Here is a 22787-nt window from a genome sequence, read left to right as displayed (position 1 = left end):
AATGGGTGTCTATTTTTAGCAAAATGAAGGATTCTGACCAATGGTTGCACAGTCACTTTCTGCTGAATGCATGTAATAGGATTTTCTCCCTTTTTCAGTGAGGGATATTTCTTTATCTAGCTTCAGGCATGAAAATGGTTGGCATCACCAGGTCCTTTTTTTTTTAGTGGCAGTCAGTAGTCATATCAACTCAAAGCTGTCAGGGAAACCTTGGATTAAGCTATCTGTTGGAGGAAACACTTTTTTCTTTTCAAAACAAGGTACAAAAGATGCAAACAGGGTCTCAATCCCAAGAGAAATACTGTGTCCTTAACCTTATTTAATTAAATCATTAAAAATGCACTGGAAACCTTAGCCACAAAGGAACCTACTGTTCAAACAAAACAAAAATAATAAATCTTAAAACGGTTAATAGAAGCTGCATAGATTTTGCAGTCAGAATATTACATTAGTCATAGTAGCCTTAATGGAAATCTTTAAATTATGCATCACTCACAGAACAAGGTAAGCAGTCACAACTTATAAAATGCCAGAATTAAAATGGTCCCTTCAAATTCAATCACGCTGTACTCTGTAGAAATTCTGCATTAGTCAGTATATCTGCACAGAACTAGTAACATACTCCTCAAACTTATTATGGAGAAATCACTTCACATACCATTATTTTAAAACTCTTCTTAAATCTTCCACACTCCACTTTCTACATATCACTCACACACACACAAATATAAAGATGATTGTTAAATATACCAGAAAGACTGATAAACATCAACAGACAGTAAGTCAAGATGTATAACAACTTCAGAACTCAATGTTCACTAGTAAGAGGACATGATAAACAAAATACACCAAAAAATCAAATTTGGACTCCAAAGGCATGAATAACTGAACAGTACCCATTGCATTCCTATAAAGGTGAAGGGATGAGTAAAAAAAGCAGATTTTGTATCTCCTTCATATGCTCCGGAAAGCTTCAATGCATTAAGTTTTAAAAAGGTATCATATTTGAATAAAACCTGTCACATTCTTGTTATCATTCTGAAGGGAAGGACAGCTGAAAGCTACCCCAAGGAAGAGATTAAGCCTTTGTTTATGCTCATGGCTTATTTCCCTGCAGAAGGTTTGGCATTCCACAGGTAAGATAGCTTGCAAGTATTTCTAAAAGGGCTAAGGGCAGAGTCACGAGAGTGAAGACTGATTTCAGAAACAAACTTTCCATTTTCCCAAACTTTTCATCTTCAAGGAGATCCCAGACACCAGGAATGAGTTACACAAGGTGAATGAAGTTTTGAAGTTCCAAACAGACTACAACAATGCACGAAGGTCCTGAAGAGCCCAATCCATTTGAGGAATTCAAGACAAAGTGTAGAAAAACAGATACCAGGCAGGTGAAAGACACAGAACTGAGTGTCAGTTTGGATGTCGTGGATTTGATTCTATCAGCTGCCCTTGCCTAAATTCCCTATGAAAACTCCTCTGGACAGAAGAAATAAGTCACAGAGACTACTTAGATACTTCACTGGAAGTGGCAATGCAAAACTGGTAAAGTAGAGGATGACATATTTAAGAATAGTCTCTTAGCAACCTTTTTGCTATGGAACTTTTTTCAGTAACTCAGTTACTGCTTTTTCCAGATTTATGGCAGTCAAGTGAAGGGGCAATACTTGCCAGCAATTTAAATCAAGGAGGATGGTTTCAAGACATGTCAGGGTAAAGAAAGTTATTTCTGTATTCTAATACATTTAGGTGGCAGAGGTTTTATTTCCCCAAGAAAGCAGCAAATTTGCATTAGACAATTCTGGAAGCCTCTTTACAGTGAAAACAGAAGTGGAAAGACACAAAGGGATCTCATCCATAAAGGCAGAGGGCTTCCTAGGGACTTCAACCTCAAGCATAACATGGTAATTGCAAACAATTTCCATTTCCTCCTACAAACCAGCTTGTTGATTTGAAGCCATTAGAGCGTTGCTCATGCTGATGAAGTTTCCGATTCATAACCTGCTCGCCTGCTAACTCCACTCAAGTTTTATTGCCACAGTCACAATGATTCAAACGCTTTCATAAAACCTGGCAAACATTAAAATCATTCTGTATGGAGAGTTCTAACATCCTGGTGAATTGAACCCTGAAGATTTATATATCAGTTTGCTTTTCCATGCACATGCCCACGGTCTTAAAATACAAATCAGTTGAACAGATTCACAAGAAAAACTTCAGTACACGTGGAATCACCTTCCCTCAGCATTCCTGGCCTCCAAATGAGAATACAAGTGAGAAATGGGATACCATAACTGCTGGCTTAGCAGTAAAACAGTCTCTTTACACATATCAAAGATCAATGCTGTAAACTTTTATGACAATACTGTATATAGCTGCTAGCACAGGAAAGAAAAAATAACACAATATTGCTTTGGGACACATTGACCAACTAACACAAATATATTCAAAGACAGAATTTTAATCTAATTTCTCGAAGAAGAAAATGAGAAAAAATAAGTGAAGAGTTTATAAACATGTTTAGCTTTATATTACATTTAATGGTTTTACAGAAATTAATTTGACTGGTAAAAAGCTGGTATTTAGGCATGCTTTGAAAATACTACCAATGAGGAGGTGACTAGAATCAGCAACGTCACTTTAAGTGTCACTTTAAGCAGAGATAAGACTGTTTTTGGCATCCATCAGCTGTTGCTATTGTGATTAAAATTAATTATATTTGAAGCACCTTAAGCCCCCTCCCATGATAAACTTCTACTTAGCTAGCTCTAAACTATGACTCACAAATATATTTCTATTAAAAAAATAACATTTTTCTGTGTGTACAGTGGAATTTAAATTTGCCAATGAAACAACTCACCATGGTTGCAAAGGGTATAGCTCTTGAAGCATGGTAATAGATGGCAATGAAGTTGATGAAGAAGGCAGTTCCACACACCATTGCTGGAATAAGGAAGGCTCCGATGAACATCTGCTTTATCCATCGCCTTCCTGTAAGAAGGGACACTTCAATGGGACTGGTAAGATACAGCACATTAAAAAAAAAGGACTAGCAAGCACTCCAGAATTTACGTTTGACTACTTCTCCCACAAAAAGGTGAAAGAAGTAAGTAACAACATACTACATCAATACAAGAGCTAAGAGCAAACTAAGTTTCGGCTGACTCTGGTCACTCACAAGATGCAGCACATTTATCAATTTAGTGGGCCAGGTGAAAAGAAGAAAAGGGATACAGCATGAGAAAAGCAAAGGGATGCAGCATGAGAACATTTCAGCTGAAGAACAGCATATGCTGACTAAGTTGGCCAAAGAACCTTGGGTGTGAAAGCTGAGGGTGCATGTAGCTGCAGATGAGAAGAGACAGAGATAGCAGAGCTGGCCCTGTGCAGCACCTGCATTAGACAATGCTTGAGGAGCACAGGAGAGCTCAGCACTGCTCCCAGCAGAGCTCAGCACTGCAGCTGCTTCCAGGCAGCTCCTGCTCGGGGCTGCCCTGGTCCAAGCTGGACCCAGCCAACGCAGACACACCTTCAGGATGCATTAAGGAAAGGGCTATCCCTGCTAAAAAGCAAAATGCCACAGCATTTAGCATACAGGAAAACTGGACTCTTGACATTTTCAACAACAGAAAAGGTAGAAAGAAAGTGATTTCTAAACTCCAAGCATCAAGGGAACAGAACACTTGTTAGCAGTTATTACTAAGTTTAGAGCTCCCTGAGGAGATCAAAGAAATCCTTTTGGGCAACATCTTAAAAATCTCCCCCATCTGTAGTCCCTGTACTTTCTATGCTCTTAAAAACGGTCTACATTTATACACTGTGATATTAATATTCAGTAAGTAAAAGATATTTTTAAAAGCATATTTTTTCAAGCAATCATAAGTATTTTCACCATGTGCCCACATAATCAGCATTTAATGGTTTGATACATGTTTACCTGTAAAAAAAAAACACAACAAACTTATCTGGCTCAACTACAGATAACAATACATTACAGCACAGCAACCCCTTTCTAAGTAGATCTGGTTTTGTACAAACTGCTAGGTTTATAAACAAGTCACATGAAAATAAACTTCCAACCTCCAAACTCAAAGTAGAGTTGAGATTGAACATTAACAGGTATATCATGCTAAAAAGATACAAATTTTTTTTGGTGAACTTACCAGATTTATTTTTTTAAGCACTCTAGAAGATAATAGACACTGATTATTCTTTTATTGCAGCACAGGGAATGGATGAAGCTAGTGCACTGCAAGAATCTAACTGGTCATAACTCAGAGGCATAGTGGAGAGCATTTGAAGACAGCCTGTTCAAATCTTCTGTCAATTTTACTTGGCTTCTGCTCTCCACTGATGCTTATTTTGATTTGCGAAGTATAAAGCAGAGCTATACTGGAAAGTAGAACAACTTTCTTTAAAAGATGATATAAACAGTTCTCTCCATCTGCAATTAATGGTCTAGTAAATAATCTATATTTGTCCTTTTTGTGTTAGCCTAACATAACCCCCCTAGCACATAAAGAAGAGGACTATGTAGGAGTCAACTGGAGAAGATGACATGAGCTGTTTAACAACATGTTACACAAAAGGGAAAGGCTGTTATAGTCTGTGGATGTCATGAGCCAAAAATTATATACAAGAGTATTACAAGCAATTTGGAAATCACAACTGTTAAAAGTTCTTTAGCTCTTTTAAATTAACCTAAGACTTCAGTTACCTTTTTAGAAAGCATAGCCAGTACTGACTGAGTAAATAATATGAAAGTTAAATATACTCAAAATATTTCCTGTTTATTAAGAATCTAATGGATTCCATCTAACTCCAAGAGGACTCTTCTACATTGGTGCAAATCAGAAAACAACAACTTCTCAATTTAACAATGCAATGAAAATGCTGAAACATGAAAACAATTTACCTCCTTGTCTAGCATAAAGGCTTCCTCCAAAATATCCATTCACTGGTGATGTTGCAGCATAAACAAATATAGCTGTACTAAGCATTGATCCTCTCCTACAAGAAGGGATGTTTTTGGTAAATTACATAATGACATACAAAACCAAACATGATTAGAGCAAAAAAAACCCTGGATTTTTAGCAGAAGCAGTTATTTAATATTTTAATGTACTACAAATATTTAGAAGTGCTTGAACTGTAAAATCTGCGTTAGAATGAGAACTGTTTGTACACAAGGCTTTGGCCAAGTCTAATTCAATGTGGGAAAGAGAGTTTTGACATACTACAGTCTTTCCTAACATGCCTTTATTTTAACTGGAGTACAGACTCTCACCTCTGATAAATATACCCTGACATTTGGATGTGTGTACTTTGTGCATAAATAATTATTTACATGACATCCATTAAGTGTAAGATTCAACTGCAGATAAAATGTCAAAAGGCCAGTATACACAAAAATATACTAAGATTGTGAATAATGTTTCTGCCATCCCCCAGAAATTAACTTTTAAGATGGAAAGTGCTCATCTGGCAGAAAATTAGATTTAGAAACTATAAATACTATAATGAAGTCACAAATCAGCATTAAGTAGCGCAATCAGAAGAGCTTAGTAATTTTTAAATGTCACCCCATTAAACGTCGGACTACTAATTTTGGCATAATTTTTCTGAAATTTTACAAGCAAAGCTAATAATTTTAAATCAAAGAAGCCATTTCCAACTACATTTTAAAAGATCGCATCTAAGAATAGGAAGATATAAATGTTATTCATTAATAGAATTGTTTCCCCACATCCCTCTGCTATTCTTCAACAGCAAATAGCAGTAGGTTTTCAGCTGACTTACTGTACTTCCTTCAAATTAGTTGCTCTGAGAGATTCTAGTTACTGCCATTTTGGTTTTTGAGGAACCATTCCTGGATGCCTGCTGTACTCAAAGAAGCAATCTTTAGCACTTAAGCTTCCATGACAGCTTGACCAAAGCAAATATACCTGCTGGTCACACACACTGAAGGACTGTTCTACCAGTATTTGTTTTTTAAAAGTTTCTCCTAACTTAAGACAATTTAGAGACACATGCAAAACCCCCAAGAGCAGGCACAGTCTGAAACGGCACTGCCATTGTGTAAATCCAGACTACCAGTAAAAACACCAGACTTGGTGCTGTTTTCCTAAACACAACAATTGTCTACACCACATTTGGTCAATTATTCCACTACACACCCAGAATTAAATTCACTTTGAAATTGATAGAAAGGCCTATTGTAATAAAAGACTAAATGCACACATCTTTTCAAAAAATACTATTCTGATACATTTTACAAGTGTCATGACTAACCTACAGGGCACATACATTCTGAAATGGTTTCCTTTTGTCCTCTGAAGGGCTGATATGCTGCACAATTAAAATGTGTATGCATTCCTGTCTAGAAACACCACCATGAGACACAAGGAGGGGAATAACACCCTATGGAAAATGAAAATATGCCAAGATTCTGGTACTACAGAGTGGCTTTTTAAACACACCGGTAAAAGGCCACTAAACTGAAAAGCAAGTGTTCCCTCCAGCGGCACATTAGAAGCATTACAACTTGCTAAAATCAAGTTACAGGTGATAGAGACCAAAGTTTAGTCACTGCTTAAAACAAATCACTTGTAAAAAACCCCCAAAACCCAAACACAAGCCAATAATTCCCTCCAATACCCAAAACACAATCACTACAGAAGCAGATGAAGTCCACCCAGTAACCCAAAAATCTCAATCAAATTAAGAGGTAAAGGAAGAAAACAGGTGAACTACAAGTACTGTGTTAAATTTAAACTTGACTATTATTTCTTTTTTTTAATTGATTCTTTCCAGTCAGGACCTCTTTCTGGGGATTTTACATCAACACAGGCTGAGCACAATGTGTTCAAAAGAACTAAAGGAATTACATTTTCATTCCCAAGCAGACTCGTGATAAGACTGACTTAATACTGACTTGTTAGCTGAAAACGGGACTATTCACAACAGAGCACACTCTTATTTCAGTCTTCACAGGACATGGTGGGGAAATAGGGCCAGAAATATAATAACAGCTTGTCACTCTGGATGAAACCAGGAGTGAAATATGTACCTTTGAATACATATAATTCCCATATTATCTACTAGTGATTCTGCAGAACAACAAACTAGTTTCAAAATAAATCATTCAAAAAGCAAGCACTAAAAGAGAAAATCAAAGAAGACTGACTAACGTGATAACAGTAGGACAAAGTTTCATTACAAATTAAAAGAGCACTTCTTAATACTACATCTGATCTGCAGATTACTACTAGAGACTCTCAAACACTTTTATTCAGGCCACTTAGAACAATAATTTTTGTAATTATTTTGTTCACTTAAACATTTATATATGGAAGACATGGCACAATTATACTTACTCTGTGTATAAATCTTCTATCATTGCAACAATAATAACTATAAGAGACACAGCAAAAATTTGACAGCCAGACCCAATAAGCGATGAAAATATTAGAGGATGACTGGATGGTCTAAACACATCTCCATGGACCTGCTTCCACCCATACTCATCACCTAGATCTCTGTCCTGGGAACAACAACAACAAATTTTAAGTCTAGTCATGACAATTCAAGACAAACACACAAGCTACATAAAAACAAAAGGTCTGATTTAATAAAGCAACTTCAAGTGAAGTGTGTATTGTCTTCTAAATGCATGAAATCGAAAACTTTTCAGATGCTTATGAAGACAACAAATTACTACCTGAATGTATGACACAATAGAATCTACCAGAATCCCTCCCTGTCCCTAAAGCCTCTGAGGTGCTTAGGAGTATATCAAGCTTCTACTACAAAGTCAGAATGGACCTAGTTAATCCTAAGGTTGGATATGAACACTAACAGAGTGACTAGAGAGAGATTTTTGGGTCGCAAACTAGAAGCATGTTTTAAAGAAAACCAGTAACCCTTCCAAGACACACAAAAGGCATCTTCTGTCCAATTGAAGAAAGCCATTCAGAGCTGCTAACACAATGAATGTACAACAGGAAAACAATAAGCCTTAAACAAGGAGTTTTTAAAGCATATATGCAGGTCTTACCATATCATCCATTTCTTCCTCCTTGCTGTATCTTGCATAATCTTTTCGCAAAGTTCTCATTAATATCATAGACACCAGGCCAACCAGAAAGATCACCATCATAAAAGAATTGAAAATTGAAAACCAGTGAATCTACAAAAAGAAAACACACACATAAAATTTAGAACTGTAAATGTGTTTGAAATTGTTCCAATAAGGATGAATTGTTGCCTATAAGGACAGCTTGTCAGCACTAGCAAAGTAACACTACATTTTCAGAGAGTGACACTAAAACTGGCCTGTGAAACACCACTCATAAACCTTTTTATCAGCCAGCCTCGATCAGGACCAAGTTATCACAACTTAGTTAAGCAGCAGCAAAGTTTGAACAATTGGCTGTGCATGCTCCCTTGATAAGCAAAAGGCAACACCATGCACTGCTGCCTTCCTAGGGAAGAGGCTCAAGTAGAGAATCCAAAGGAATTACTGCTCTGCACAGGATGAAAATGTGCAGCAGCATTATTTTTGCTCTCAAAAGCATATACTTCTGGTTTTCACAGAACTCCAAACAGAATGCAAAGTCCCTAATTTCAGAAAGCAGCACAGCTCAGTACACTACACTTAAGGAGATTACAACCTCAGATTTAAACACAACTGATAACTGGCTTAGTTAATGCTTTTTGCTCTGCATTTGCTTCAGAAAGAAGTGTACCAATGGCCAACTGCATTTATTCAGCTTACATAGTTGCACAGTCCTGTCCCTGAAGTTTCATTGTTTCTGGTCACCTGAAAGGATTTTTTTGAACTACACTATATTTTCTGCAATCTTGAGGCTTGCCTGCACATTTATTGAAGTGCCCCAAAAGAACAGTCATCCTATTTTAGCAGCAACACTGCCACTTAAACAATAGTCAGAACTGCCTGCTTTATTGTCCCAGAGCACCTGGAAAATATGAAAATTCAATGATGTAATCCAAAACCTGCATGATATCTAAACTAATGCAACCATTGTAAAGGGATGTATTGTAAGGCTGTCGTGAACAATACATACTCTGTGCTGAAAGAAAGATGGGTCAAGATACTTGTCAAAACGGTCTTCAAACTTCACATCTGATTTCTTCCATTTCACCTGAAGAGAGAAATGTTTATATTTGAAAAGGTCCTTACAGTATTTTTAGCTATACTCACATGCAGAAACCCAGAACACATATTAAAAATCATCCACTTTAGGTGTCTTCTTCAATATGAATGGGGTTTGGCAAAAAACAATGGAATTATATTCTTAAAGACTGGCATCTACAGGTCAGGCACAGAATGAACACCAGCCTCCTCTCCTCATGGATCTAATCTTGTACATGCTTGTGTTTAAGAACAAGGAAGAATCAGTCTTGTACTAGCTCAGTTCTCTCTAAGGGTTAATCTCTGTGAGGTTAACCAAACATACAGATTTGTAGTTGTCAAATACCACAAACCTTTTTCATGATTATAGAATCTATACAACGTATATATACACAAGTATACACACACACATACATGTAATTACTATGAATCTAGACACTTCAATTGCCAATAAATTATTCTGAAACCAACTGGAAAAGTATGTGATTATGGACAGACTACCACAGGGTAACAGCATATTACAGCTGTCAGTTCTCCACCAGCTGCAGAGAGGACTGCTTTTGATTTGGAAAATGTAATTGCATTAATGAACTACATGGTGATAATATGGTAGCACAGAATATTTTTGTCAATTTTTGCAAGACTGCATTTAAAAATCAAAATAATTTTACAAACTAAATACAAGCCTACCCGAAAATCTTTTTCAAAAGCATGCCAAAAATTACCAGGATTTTTAGTGATAGTGAAACAAATGTAGCCCCCTTGTACATTCCAATTTTAAAATTCATGAGAAGTAACTATCCCTTCCAAAAGCTGTTCTCTTACTGAGTATAGAAGAAAGCATATAGATGTAGATTGAACACCCCAATCACTCACCACAGTCCTGAGACATGTTAAAAACCCCAAGATGCCAGCACTACTCACTTTGAGGTTTGATATTAATGTTCCTCAGTTCAAATTACAACTTTGTTCAAGATTAGTAGCTTTCAAAATTGTTTCAAGCAGATACATTTCTCATTTGAGCATCTGCCACTATGAAGCACAGTTTAGAACAAATCCACCAGTGACAATCTGTGAATTAAACACCACACACAGGACAGCCCAGCAACTGCCCAGCGGTGCCAACAGAATTTGAGAGAGAAGTCCTGAGCTTTGCATGCTAAAAAGTCTTTTAAGGGAGTATCTTATGTTATTTTTATTACTGGCTGCTACTCAGCTTTTAAGTTGCTGTCCAACTTCAAATTTAGAGCAAATGGATTTCACAATGATGGTAGAATTTGAAATAGCAAATTCTGAAATTTCTACTATCAATTTTGCAGCAAAAATAGGGAAATTAGTGTAAATGTAATACTAAAAAGCACATACAAAATCCAGTTATCTGCTCTTCAAACTATACAACTTATTCAGCACAAAAGAAATGTAACTGTGGCAAGAATATTTTCTGAAATAAAATCCTATGCTGACATCCATGTATGGAAGAAAAGCAGTGCATTAAAAAATGGTTTCACTATACAAATGTGCTGAACATGACAAGTGAACCATCACTTGATTTAAGTAACATCAACTAAATAAAGAGGAAAACTGAAAAAAATCATCTGTCTCAACCAGCAAGCATTGTTTATTCATCACCTTTTATCATAGCAACTCAATATCATATCAGAGAGCTTCAGAAAAAGAAATTTAAAAAATTTAAAACCTCATTAATCATGTTATATAAATAAGAAATTTCTACTGGAATAGCAAAACAAAGTAAATTTTGACATTAACTGCTTGCAAAGTATAAAGGCTTACAGTGGGTTCTTATACTAGCTGAGAATCCAGTTCAAACCCATGATACAAAGGTCAGAAGTCCAAACATGAAGACAATGTGTACCTTCTCATGGGTCCTCTATACTTCCAGTCTCCATTATTTCAGGGTATCTTCCTTTCCCACTAAAACACTTTTCTGCACATTACAGAAGCTCCAGTTTGTTTGGAGTACTTCAAAAATAATAATTTTACATTCATTATTAATAAATCTATCAAGGTTTTTCAGCAACAAAACAGAATAATTGAAGGAGTGAAGATGCATCTTCCTCTAACACAGCCCAACATATCAGTACATGTTATAGTATACAAGTACCTATTTTTGAGTTATTTCACCATGTAGAATTTCTTATTACATGTGCATCACCAAATTACTTACTGAATATGACATCTGGATTTTTGTGTTTGGTACCAATTTCACCTTTCCTTCACTGGTCAGATTGACATCTACAATTCTATTTCCATTGAAACCAATTTCAAGTTTTTTGTAAGTCCAAAGGTAATAATCTTCTCCATTTTCATCTGCTTCTCCAACAATCCCTGCATAGAAAAGAAGTGCAAGCATGTATTATAGCTATGCTTTTCAGATATTTTGCATTTACTTTTTAAAAACATGCATTACAAAGTTTTGCCAGTTAAAGAAGCAACGTAAATAAAGAGGCCACAGAAGACCATATACTTTTCTTCTCAACTCTAATATCTGGACTCCACTTTCAATCCATGGGTCACTGAAAGAAGCATTTTGTAATGGCATTAAAAGAAAAAGCTTGCAGCTACAAACACTGCAGAAGACCCAACAACAGTGCCTCTACTTTTATTTGCAATTCTTACCAGATAAATAACTAGCTAGAGATTCATTCTTCCTAGCAGAACTTAGCCAAGACCTCTACAATTTCCCATCTTCCAACTATCTATGTGCTTGTTTTTCTTCCTCTTAAGAATTTTACTTTTTCTCTGTAATTCCCATTAGTTTACTTCCCAACAAATGCTTCATGCTCTTGTTTGCACACAAGTTTCCAATGCTTGCCAAAAATGTGGTTTTATATCAGGAAGAAATTCTTTACTGTGAAAATGGTAGAGGTTGCAGGTTGCCCAAGAGAAGCTGTGGCTGTACCATGATGAGCTTTATGCGCCCTTCCATCTCAAACCATCCTGTGATTAAGTTCTTAATTTTCATTAAGTTAGTGCAAAATGTCTCATCTACCACAGAGGAATTCCAGAGACTGTGCTATGTTGGGTGAAAATAAAAAGTTTAACAGTCAACAAGTTCCCAGGCTGTAAGTGTCACCTTTGATGTCAAGATCCAAGATCACATACAAGATGTACAAAATGGAAAGTCACAAAGAAAGCAGCACTCAAGATACACACGGCTGAGGGGAATGGGAGAACAAGTAGGTGAAGGATATGGAACAGACTATCACAAAGCACCAGGGATATGAAGGAAGGGCCTTTGTGCATCACCTGTGTTTTTTAATTTTCAAGTTGGTATTTCTGTCAAGTTTTTCACTATGCTCAGCCATCAGGATTGCCTTGTATATGCCATCTACACAAAACATGTGCCAGTTTGTGCCTCCACCATATAGCCTGGCACCTGCCATGCCATCTGTTCCCATGGTAGTATCCAGAACCACGACAATGTAGACCTCTAAACTACTTAAAGAACGCTCTGATTAATCACTCACTGAAGGAATGAACTAACACAGTGCTTCACATAGCTAGGGAATGTCCTGAAACAATCAAGCCTAGTCTCTCTCTCCACTGTGGGACAGCAATTCAGGAAAAAATACAAAATGGAATAATTTTTTCTGAACGCACTTAGAAAGATCTTGTTGCCTTTTTCAGATTAGAAAACAGTGTAAACCTTACAGAGCCCTCAAACAGCAGTTTGATGTCATTACCTTCAGTTATCAGCAGTTAAGAAAGGTTAATTTATGCCTAGTCTCTACTGAAAATAGAGTAGTCCTTACAGGGCTTGAGGACTTCCAGGGTGAATTTTAAGAATTAGTGTTTGTGCATATGTCTGGTGTAAGCCTTAGCAAGGTGAAAAATCATAAAGAACATAAAGGATGAACTTAACTAAAGTTTGCCAGGAGACAGGAGGAGTGCCAGGAATGCATCTGGTGGAGCCCAGGGAAGTGAAAGGTCTGCTTTAAGAATAGAATTAAAGAGAAGTTGCCTAGAATTCTCAGCAAACATTAGCACCATCTGAATCCTTTTCTTTTACACTCTTCACAGAGAACTTTATTTTGGTAGCACTAAAAAAGGATTCCAGCTATCTACATTTAGGGAACAAAATTTTGGTTTAATCCAGCTACAAGATGCAAAGCAACAATGAAAAAAACCTGGATATTGGATCATACAGTATATTCAATACATGCTGGCCAGTGAGGTTCTCAAGATAGGTAATCCAAATAAGGTGGATCAAGATGAGAGCCTTCACACAGTAACAAAAAGTCATTCTGCACAAGCTATTTTTAATGCAAGCTGAGGGTAACCAGTTCTGGACACTATCCCCATGAAACCAAAAAAAACCCTTCTCAGTATTCAGAGTATTTCAGAGATGCCATCATAACTACTTCAGATCTTACTTGCATACCCAAGTATCTTAAACAGTCCTAACAGTTTCCTTCATTATAATTACTGAAATTTAGTAACTATTTAGAAATACTTACAGCTCTGAAACAACAATCAAAAGATATTTGCTTTCTTCAGTGTCTCTACCTGCCACCACAGTACGTGGTACTAAACAAGTCTACACAACACACTCAAAGGCACCACAAGCTGGCAGAGGCATGTGTACAGCATCATTCATGTATATTTGTGAATATATACACAAGTATACATCATTCATGTATACTTGTGTATATATTCATAACAGAAATACTTAAAATAAAAACTGTTCAGTTACCAGCAAGTTTCAGTGCTTTAAGTTTTAAGCAGCACTCAAAGCCCAAAACATTTCTGTTGCTGAACAGAGACCCAGGAAAACCAAAATTATTGCAGACAAGCTATATTCCCAGTTTTCTCCACTGTACTGGGAAAACAAAGGTCCAAAATACTAATTCAGACTTGCAGATAAACTCTTCTAATTAGTTCAGGTGCATCCACTCCTTCCTCAGCTCCCCACCAAGAACTCATTTTAATTTTTTGAATATAAGTCAGGCTAATATTGACCAACCTGCAGTCCTGCTACTTTCACCTAACCTGCAGGACACACAGACCAAAACTGTCAGCACCACTTGCCTTCACACCTGGTGTCAGATTATATCCTTACATAATATTACCTGTACTTATGATCCTGGAGTCCCCATTATGTAGCACAGCTTGAGATCCTGGTTCCAAACTATCAAAAGCAGCTTCCTAATATCTTAGAAAGATAATACCTATATTCTACATGTTTTCCAGTTGACTTCTTGTGCATAAAAAGCATACTACTGGGAAACTTTAAAAACACTCAACCACAGGAAACCAGATTTTTTAGCTGAGAGCATAACATTTGTCATATGTAGATTTAGTAGGTATGTTTGTTTTTTGGCATTTTGGATGACGAAACATGACCAGAAATATAAATTTCAAAAAAGAAAGCCTCCAAGACTTGTCAGCCACACAGGATTCCAAAGAAGTCAGCTTAGCATCCATCATACCTGGGCAATTCAAACCCTACATACCGGCCACTAGTCTAGAAAAATAATTCACTGGTCTTTTGCTGAAAGGCCAAAGCCATAATAATATTGTAGCAACAACTGTCACTCATGCATGCTTTTAAAAAGCCTACCAGCAATTGCACAAGCAGTACAGTAAAGGTCACACAGAATAATTCAGGTCTACTCCAAGCCTGGCTACAGAGCCATTACACACAATAAACCAATCAGCCGAAAAGAACAAAATCAATACTTAAGTACTTCTCTTCAGGCATTATAATGGTATCTCTTAAAAACAGACACATTAAAACAAACCCAGACCTTCCTGACAACCAGATAAATAATAAATAAATGAAGTGTTAATATTTCTGCCACGTTAATCTAACAGATATTTTCTAAAACATATTAAAATAAGAAAGAGCTAAAAAAAAAGCAGCCTTAGTCAAAATGAATTAATGATGGATAGCCTTATTCATACCAGCTATCAAAGAACTTTTCTTGCATGACTTGAACTGCGTTTCTGTAGGTGCTGTGGGACTTGGTTTAGTTTGGGCAGGTTTACCTCCTTCATGGAACACAGGCAACAAAGAGCTTATGGCTGCTTTTCATTTCCTTCCAGTTTATATATCTACAACAGGGAGATCAGGCCTTGGAGAGTTTGGTTGATTGCTATCAGTGCAAAGTTCAATCTGCAGAGAATTCCTTACTAGGTATGTGATCACAGGTTATGAGGGAGCAACAAAACACAGAGACCTTAGGAGACAATGGCAATAAAGATACACACATTTTTATTCAAGACACAAGCACTTCTAAACCCAGGTAAATAATACTCAGCAAGAGAAATTCTGAGAACTGTAAAAAGAGTAAGTAAAATAAAAGAGTAAGTAAGTAAAAAAAAAAAAAAAAAAAGATAGCAAAGCAACACTAAATTACCATGAAATTAAACCAAACAGTTTTTGCATGAGTAATAAAGAAAAGTAGCAAAATAAAGTTTCAACTCTCAAATAAGCTTGTTATTAATGATCAGAATAACATGGCCCTTACAAGTAACCTACCTAATTACCACCTACTTGAACATCTGAACAAATTTAAACCTAAGAACTTACTGTTATTAAATCAGGGCTTTAGAAACAAACCAGCTTTTCACTGGTTTTGTATTTCACTAGTACAGTCACCCTACTGTTCTTTCAATGCAATAAGTCATCAACTTATTTCACACAGAATTGATTAGGTTGGAAAAGACCACCGAGTCCAACCTATGACCCAACACCACCTTGTCAACTCCACCACGGCACCAAGTGCCACATCCAGTCTTTCCTTAGGCAGCTCCAGGGGTGGTGACTCCAACACTCCCTGGGCAGCCCTTTCCAAAGTCTAATCACCATTTCTGTGAAGAAATGCTTCTTAATGTTCAACCCAACTCTCCCATGGTGCAGTTTACGATTATGTCCTCTACTACTTTACTTCAAATTCTTGTGAATTAGACTTGCATTTCTTGTGAAATTCTTGTAACAAAGCTTAGTCATTAAATGACTCCATGAAACCCACTAGTACAGGACTTGAGTAGGTGTAATCCAATCATTAATGCACAGTATCACTCACCCCATATTGGCAAGTCATCAATATACATCTGGTACCAATAGTGATTTTTGATAGCATACACAAATGCATCTCTTCTTCCTTTGTCCAAGTCAACTTCACAGTAAGTGGTCTGCATCACATCATCTGCAAAAAAATTGAAGCACAGTTGAAGATTTATTAATGAGCTGGCTCAAAGTGAAGGCAAATCAAATGTAGGAATGGACAGAGCTGAAGTCTCCAAGCCCTCTTGGGTATCCTCAAGTAGATAACAATAAAGGACATTTTAAAAGGAAGCATTAAAGCAAATGCATGATTGTGTTCAGAAATCTACACTTCTGCATGCAGAGGCTTCCCAAATACTGGGCAGGGAAAGGTTTCACAGTATCCATTTGCTGCTTCCCTCACACTAGATTAAGGTAAAAAAGCTGATGACAGATTCACCTGAACAGATAATGAGATCTCTCTAACAAGAGATATGAAATTATTAAGAAATACCTAAAACTGTTTACAACATTATCTCTGGTTTAGTATAATCAGCTTCACTGACTAGGAATAATGTTTGTAAAAAAACCTAAAAAGTTTTAAAGTTCTCAGCAGTTTTGAAGAAACTACCCTAAGGAAGAAACAAAGCAATCAGAGTAAAGACAGAGAAAAAAAGGAGAGAAGACAAAAATAGGAATAATGCAAAGGACACACAAGAGGCTGCATTTGGAAATAAAATAAATCCACCTCTTTCACCCAGAAAGTTATTCTTCCCCATCTACAATTCCTAAGTTATACTGTTAGCAGCCATTCTTTTACATTTCTGAAGAAGTACAAAATGCAATTTTGTTAAATCATCCTTTTCCTCTTTACATTCATCTTCTCTAACAGCACAGTATGATAATATCAAAAATAAATTTTCAAACTGAAGTTACCATGATACCAATGTTCAATCCATTTAAAAATTTATTAGGTCTCAGGTGTAACAGAGGATGTCACTCAAACACTTGAGTAAAGAACTTGACATATTAATTAAAAAGCATTATTATCCTAGATTTAGCTTGACAAGATAATTAAGCCAAATGAAAACTCAGAAGTTATATTACAATATGAGTGTATGTTACTATTTCATTTCTTCATTCATACAGGTACTTATACAGATTTGAGACCTGTGATCTAAGAACATTGTTCATATTGTAACAAAAGGAAAATCCAACTATCTTGTATGATTACATGTATCCTTTCATATGCCACACTTAATACAACAAAAAACTCTACTTCATAGAGGCTTGAATACACTGTAGATTCGCCCCACCAGTCACCACCATGGGAGTGCAAGTGGAAACCTTCACTCTCAGAAGGGCACATTTCTGCAAAATCATGTTTTTATTCTAGTTCAAAAAAGACAAGCAATGCCAACTGATTCAAATGCCAGTTTTACTTACACAGTTTAGTACTTCAGCTAATAACAGCTGTAGCTTAAACAATTCTTTGAATATGATGAACAACATGCAGCTTCACACTTACCTGCTACTGCTGCCCAGTCAAACAATGTTGAGAAGGGAATTATTTTTCATTGCAGAAGCTAATTTATTAGAACAATTTTATTTCCCTTTTACTAACTTTAGAGAATAAAAACCTAAGAGTATGAAGTTCAAATCTAATTTTGCAAACTCATACAATACTTTAAAGAGAAAGAAATGCCTGCAACTGTTAATCTTGCCATAATGCCAAAGACACATAAAGAAAAGCACAGATGCCTATAAACTCAGAATTTAGATATGATTCACATATACATGAAGAAAATCTGTGCAAGTTGATTACTTATTATCTTAATTATTTCAGCTGCAGATTTTAGATACTCAACACTCCTTCAAGCTGTATCTTTTACTTAAGAACACATGAATCTATTGGTACCAACCAAGCCTCTATCTGCTTACAAAAAGAAAGAAAAAGGAAAACAAAAACCAACCAAAAAACCAAATCACCCCAAAACACCAACAGCCCTGTTTCAATTTAATTGCAGCAACTCCTGGAACACTGACGCAGAGCTGAAGCCAATATCAATCACACTGAAATAAAACTTATCCATTACAAAAATATTTTTTTAATTTCACTGATACAACCAAGTTACAAGGGGAAAAAATAAAAGTGAACACCCTTTCTGCACAGAACAAGGTCTACCACTAAAATGTCACCAAAAAACTGAGCTACCATCACAATTTAACAATCCAACTGGAAAGGAATTAATTATACAAATGCTAAACATTAGAGACTGGTCTATGAAATCCAAATTTTACAATAAATAAATTGGATACAAATTGTACTGGGTTTATGACAACTTCTAAGCCTCTAAAAAATGAATAAACTTTATTAATCTTCACCAATTATTGAATTGCTGCCAGTTGCCTTCACTGTCCTTTCCATTTTGTGTTTCTGAGGACATTCTATGAGGTTTGACAAGAAAATTATTTCTCCCACACTGAGTAAAATTTTCACCATGCTACAAGTGTAACAGACCAGTAGTAAGACTGTTTCCCAATGTTTGTACAGGTACTCTTTCTTTCTTAAAAGAAAAGATTCAACTCCAAACAGTGTGGCAGTGCTATCCTCTATGCAAATTTAGTGTGGCAGTGCTATCCTCTATGCAAATTTTAAAATTATGAAGAATTTAAGATATTAACAAACTTTGTAAAAATCTTTTATTCAACTTATCCTACTGCTAGCAAAAACATCATTAGCTCTTTTATTTTACAGATGTCCAGTTTTGGATAAAAATTTACAGCTTACAGAAACTAAATCCCATCTGACTGTAAATGCTCAGACAAGAGATACTATGCTTAATTTCTCCATCCAGTTAAGCCCAAGTGATGAAATGCAATGTTCTGGAAAAAAAGATACACAGAAACATAAATGGAATTAAATTAATAAATGTTAAAATTCAACAGGCAAAAAAGAATCTATTACTATTTGAAGTTCTGCAACTACTAGCTACAGACATCTGAAAGGACAAACAGAGAGAAATTATGCAATAGAAGACTCAGGCCTTAACACCAAGAAATATATTTGCTAAAGAAGTTAAATGTCTTCTCTGGAATAGTATGGAAAGATGGTGAGGACAGGAAACAACAGGGAAAAAAAAAACAAACAAACCAGCTTCATCCTGCTCCAGCCTGACTGGCATGAGTTAGGGACAGCACTACGAAGTTATTCTAAACTAGACAGTAATCAGAAGGATACAATCATCAACTTTGTGTCGAGGTGGAACTCTGACATACTGAGCCCTTGCTTCTCCTTTGCAATTGCAGTAAGTCTACAAGTATTCATCATCACAGGAAAAAACTACATCTTCAGAACTGGTAATTCCAGGATATTAATTCCAGGAAATTATCAAACATTCATACGCAGAAAACTTAAGTTTTATTTTGTAAAATGATATCAGTTACTTCACAAGCAATATCTGCTGCAAGCATTTTCCTTCAAGGGCACATAGATGGAAGTGCAAACTCAAAAGCCAGTGGTAGTACCAATCAACCATACAAAATACACTCAGCTGCTAGCAGCAAGAAAATTTCAGTTCTTCTCATTAAAAGATCAAGTTTGAAGAGTTTGTGTATTTTTTTAAGTGACTAAATGCACTTTGAATTACTTACCTTTAAATTTGATGTCAAGCCCACTAAATTCCAGCTCAACTCCTTGAAGTGCTTCCCCTAGGGTTTCATGGTAATGGCCAATGCTTTTTTTTGATCCCACACAGAAAGGGAGAGAGAAGTATTTGTACGTTTCTTGGCGATTGTGGTAGGGTCCTACAGTATTCATCCACAGAACAACTTCCTCTTTATCTTGGTACTGAAAAACAAAGTTATTGAGTTAGATGAGAAGCTCAGCAGAATAAAAATGTTCAAGAAGCTCTTATTCATATCAACTAGCAGGGCAGGATTGCTTAATCACAGGCAACAGCCACATTTAAAGACAGCTGAGCATTTTTGTCTTTTGCACGACAGGGACTCCAGGATAAAATTTCAGCCTGCTTTCATAGGGAAAAAAAAGCCAAGTTGATCATACAGTTTCTTACGGCCTATCAGTGAAGTATCAGACCAAGGGGATTTAAGAAAGATGTAGAAGATGCAGCGAGCAGAAGTTTTGAAAATAAATAAGCTTTGACTAATTTTGTAAAAACACAGATCAGTTAAAAGCAAAACTCTGCTTATCTCAACTGAAATAAAGGAAACACCAAATTAATGTCTTGTTAAACAAGACTTTAGCAAAGTAGTCAGGTAATCTACCCACACTGCCAGGTATTTTGTATTTTCCTAAAATGCAGCTCCTTTTCTTTTTAGAAAGGGTATAAACTGCATTCAAAATTCCCAGAAGAGCACAACGCCTCACAGGAAGCACTAAAATTAAACTGTTGTGTACCTATAGCAGCCAAGAGCCAAAGTCAGACAGAAGAACTGTATTTTGATGCATTTCCAACATTCCCACAGTGAAAAAACAGAACAGCAAGAAGTCTGGTGGCTGCCATGAAATTCTCTCTGGGAACATTTACTCTTCACTTTCCACAGCTACTGTTAGCCAGAAAAAGATATTCCTTGTCTAGGAGCCAATATTTTTTTTCCAAGCCCTTATTACTTCTGAACAACAAAAAAAGGTACTTAGAAGTCAATTATCTATCAGTATTCAAATACTGGACAAATCCAGGAAAATTCAATTATCTGAAATAGTAAATTGCATTATAACTGTATGCATCTGGATGAGGTATCAGATTTGCTGATTACTACACAAAGTCCCTCACACAATACTACTTCACCTATAATTTCAACAGAATCAGAGGGACAGGGACAGCAATGTAACTTCTAAGGCAGGAAAAAACCCTATTTATAATTATATACACATAAAAGCAAATTGCTTTACAGGTCTTGAATTTTTTTTAGGTACAGAAGTATAAAGTACTGTTATAAGACCAAAACACAGACACAGAATACCTTGGAGAAGAAAAGAAAGCAAAATGTTAATTAGATGTAACTATTATATAGTGCACAGCTGAAATACTGAACACAGTTTTGTATCTCCCTTTTTAACAAATGAACAAAGGTTGTTCAACTCCATTTATTATGAACAACCACAGCCATACCAACAGGTCAGTGCAGAAATTTAAAAAAAATTCCAGATGAAGTGTTTAAAAGTTAAACTCAAGGACTTAAATAAACTTGCTTCAGAAAATAATTTCATCCCTTTAAACTAACACACCATCTCAATTAAAGGCTCATCTTTTTTTGTTTACAAAGATGTACAAAGGTCATTCCAGTCTCCTGTGTGAGTGATATCCAACAAGAAACTTAAAAGATCTTAATAATTTCATTCTGAGCTGCAGCAGAGACCAAACACTTACTGGTTTCACAAACTTACCCCTTTGCAGAGCACACACTTCAGAGCAGTTCTGACAGCTAAAGAATGTCAAAGAAGCATCAAATAAAAAGTAAACAAGAGAAAGCATGAGAAAGTAGACATTCCTCCTCTCTGTCAGCAATCAGAAAGGTCATACCAGTGCAGCATAGTTGTCCAAAGTTGGGAAAGATAAGAGAAAGAAAGCAAAATCCCAGTTCCAATCCCCTGAGCTGCAGAAACAGACACTGGAGTCTGCATGTGGAATCCACCTCTAGCTCCTGCCAAGAGAGCACGGCACAAGCTGGTCCATCTCTCTTCATAGCCTGTTATTTCTATCACATCTTCTGTTTCTTCCTCTGACAGCTGCAGAACATATTTCCAGCCCTTTCTCAAAATGGTCTTTACTTGTCAAGAGCCCACTTTAGCACTACTTACACCAAACAGCTTACACGTGAGCTGACCTATGTCTCTGTTTAACCCTCAGTAATAGAATATGACAACATCCTTGGGTCTGTCAGTTCATCACTGACAGCCTGAATAAAGAAAGCACTGACCACTGCTTTCCTCAGCTGTTGCTTTCTGACATGCTTCATACTGAGCTGGCACCTCCACATTTTTGGAACTCATGACAGATGAGGCAGAAACCAACAGATTTAGAACATAATATGCAAAATCTTGCTATGTTTTCTGATCTACCAATGTAACTAAATAGTAATTACAACATCTGCAATAACAAGTCTGGTTTTTGCTTGTCTCTTATCCGCATGTGGCTTAGCCCCTCTTCAGGGCCTACATGTTTTTCCCACAATGACTCCAAGATGCCATCAACCTACTCTAGAGAGAAAAGGGGCCACATCTAACAGATGCAAAGAACTCAGTCTGCATTTATTACTTCCTCCTTTCTCACAACCACCCCAGAACAGCACCAGATAAATCTTTTCAGGATTGCTACATAAAGAAACACAACACCTCATCCAGCCCAGGGTACACCTCACTCACACAGTCCTTAGGCACAGCCATCTGCCATCCATCAGGTGCTCCCAGTGACTTCCTCAAATTAAGGGCATTGTAGTAAGTAAAACAACTTAAGCACCTTCAGCTTAAATTTGGGGGTGGTGCCTAGCAGAAACGGAAGGACATTTTCTTCTCTCTCCATCTGTTGGGTTTTGCTCATTGTCAATTATAAGGATGAGCTTTCACATTTAAATACATTTCTCTGACATAACTTATCCTTGCAT

At 36.5% G+C, this 22787-nt stretch overlaps 1 protein-coding gene across 1 annotated transcript in view; it reads right to left on the bottom strand.

Annotated features, from left to right (window-relative positions):
* The window catches only part of TM9SF3 (transmembrane 9 superfamily member 3), a 41257-nt gene that overhangs the window by 13212 nt on the left and 5258 nt on the right, over window positions 1–22787 (bottom strand). The window contains exons 2-9 of the mRNA XM_063163674.1: window positions 19815–20010; window positions 16201–16323; window positions 11337–11497; window positions 9084–9161; window positions 8054–8185; window positions 7374–7540; window positions 4913–5007; window positions 2858–2988 (exon numbers count right to left, since the gene is read on the bottom strand). Coding sequence (XP_063019744.1) covers window positions 2858–2988; window positions 4913–5007; window positions 7374–7540; window positions 8054–8185; window positions 9084–9161; window positions 11337–11497; window positions 16201–16323; window positions 19815–20010 — 1083 coding nt within the window. The remainder of the gene's footprint in view (window positions 1–2857; window positions 2989–4912; window positions 5008–7373; window positions 7541–8053; window positions 8186–9083; window positions 9162–11336; window positions 11498–16200; window positions 16324–19814; window positions 20011–22787) is intronic.

This window comes from Melospiza melodia, chromosome 9 (genome assembly GCF_035770615.1).
Source record: "Melospiza melodia melodia isolate bMelMel2 chromosome 9, bMelMel2.pri, whole genome shotgun sequence".
NCBI lineage: Eukaryota > Metazoa > Chordata > Aves > Passeriformes > Passerellidae > Melospiza > Melospiza melodia.
This window is presented reverse-complemented; position numbering and strand designations above follow the sequence as displayed.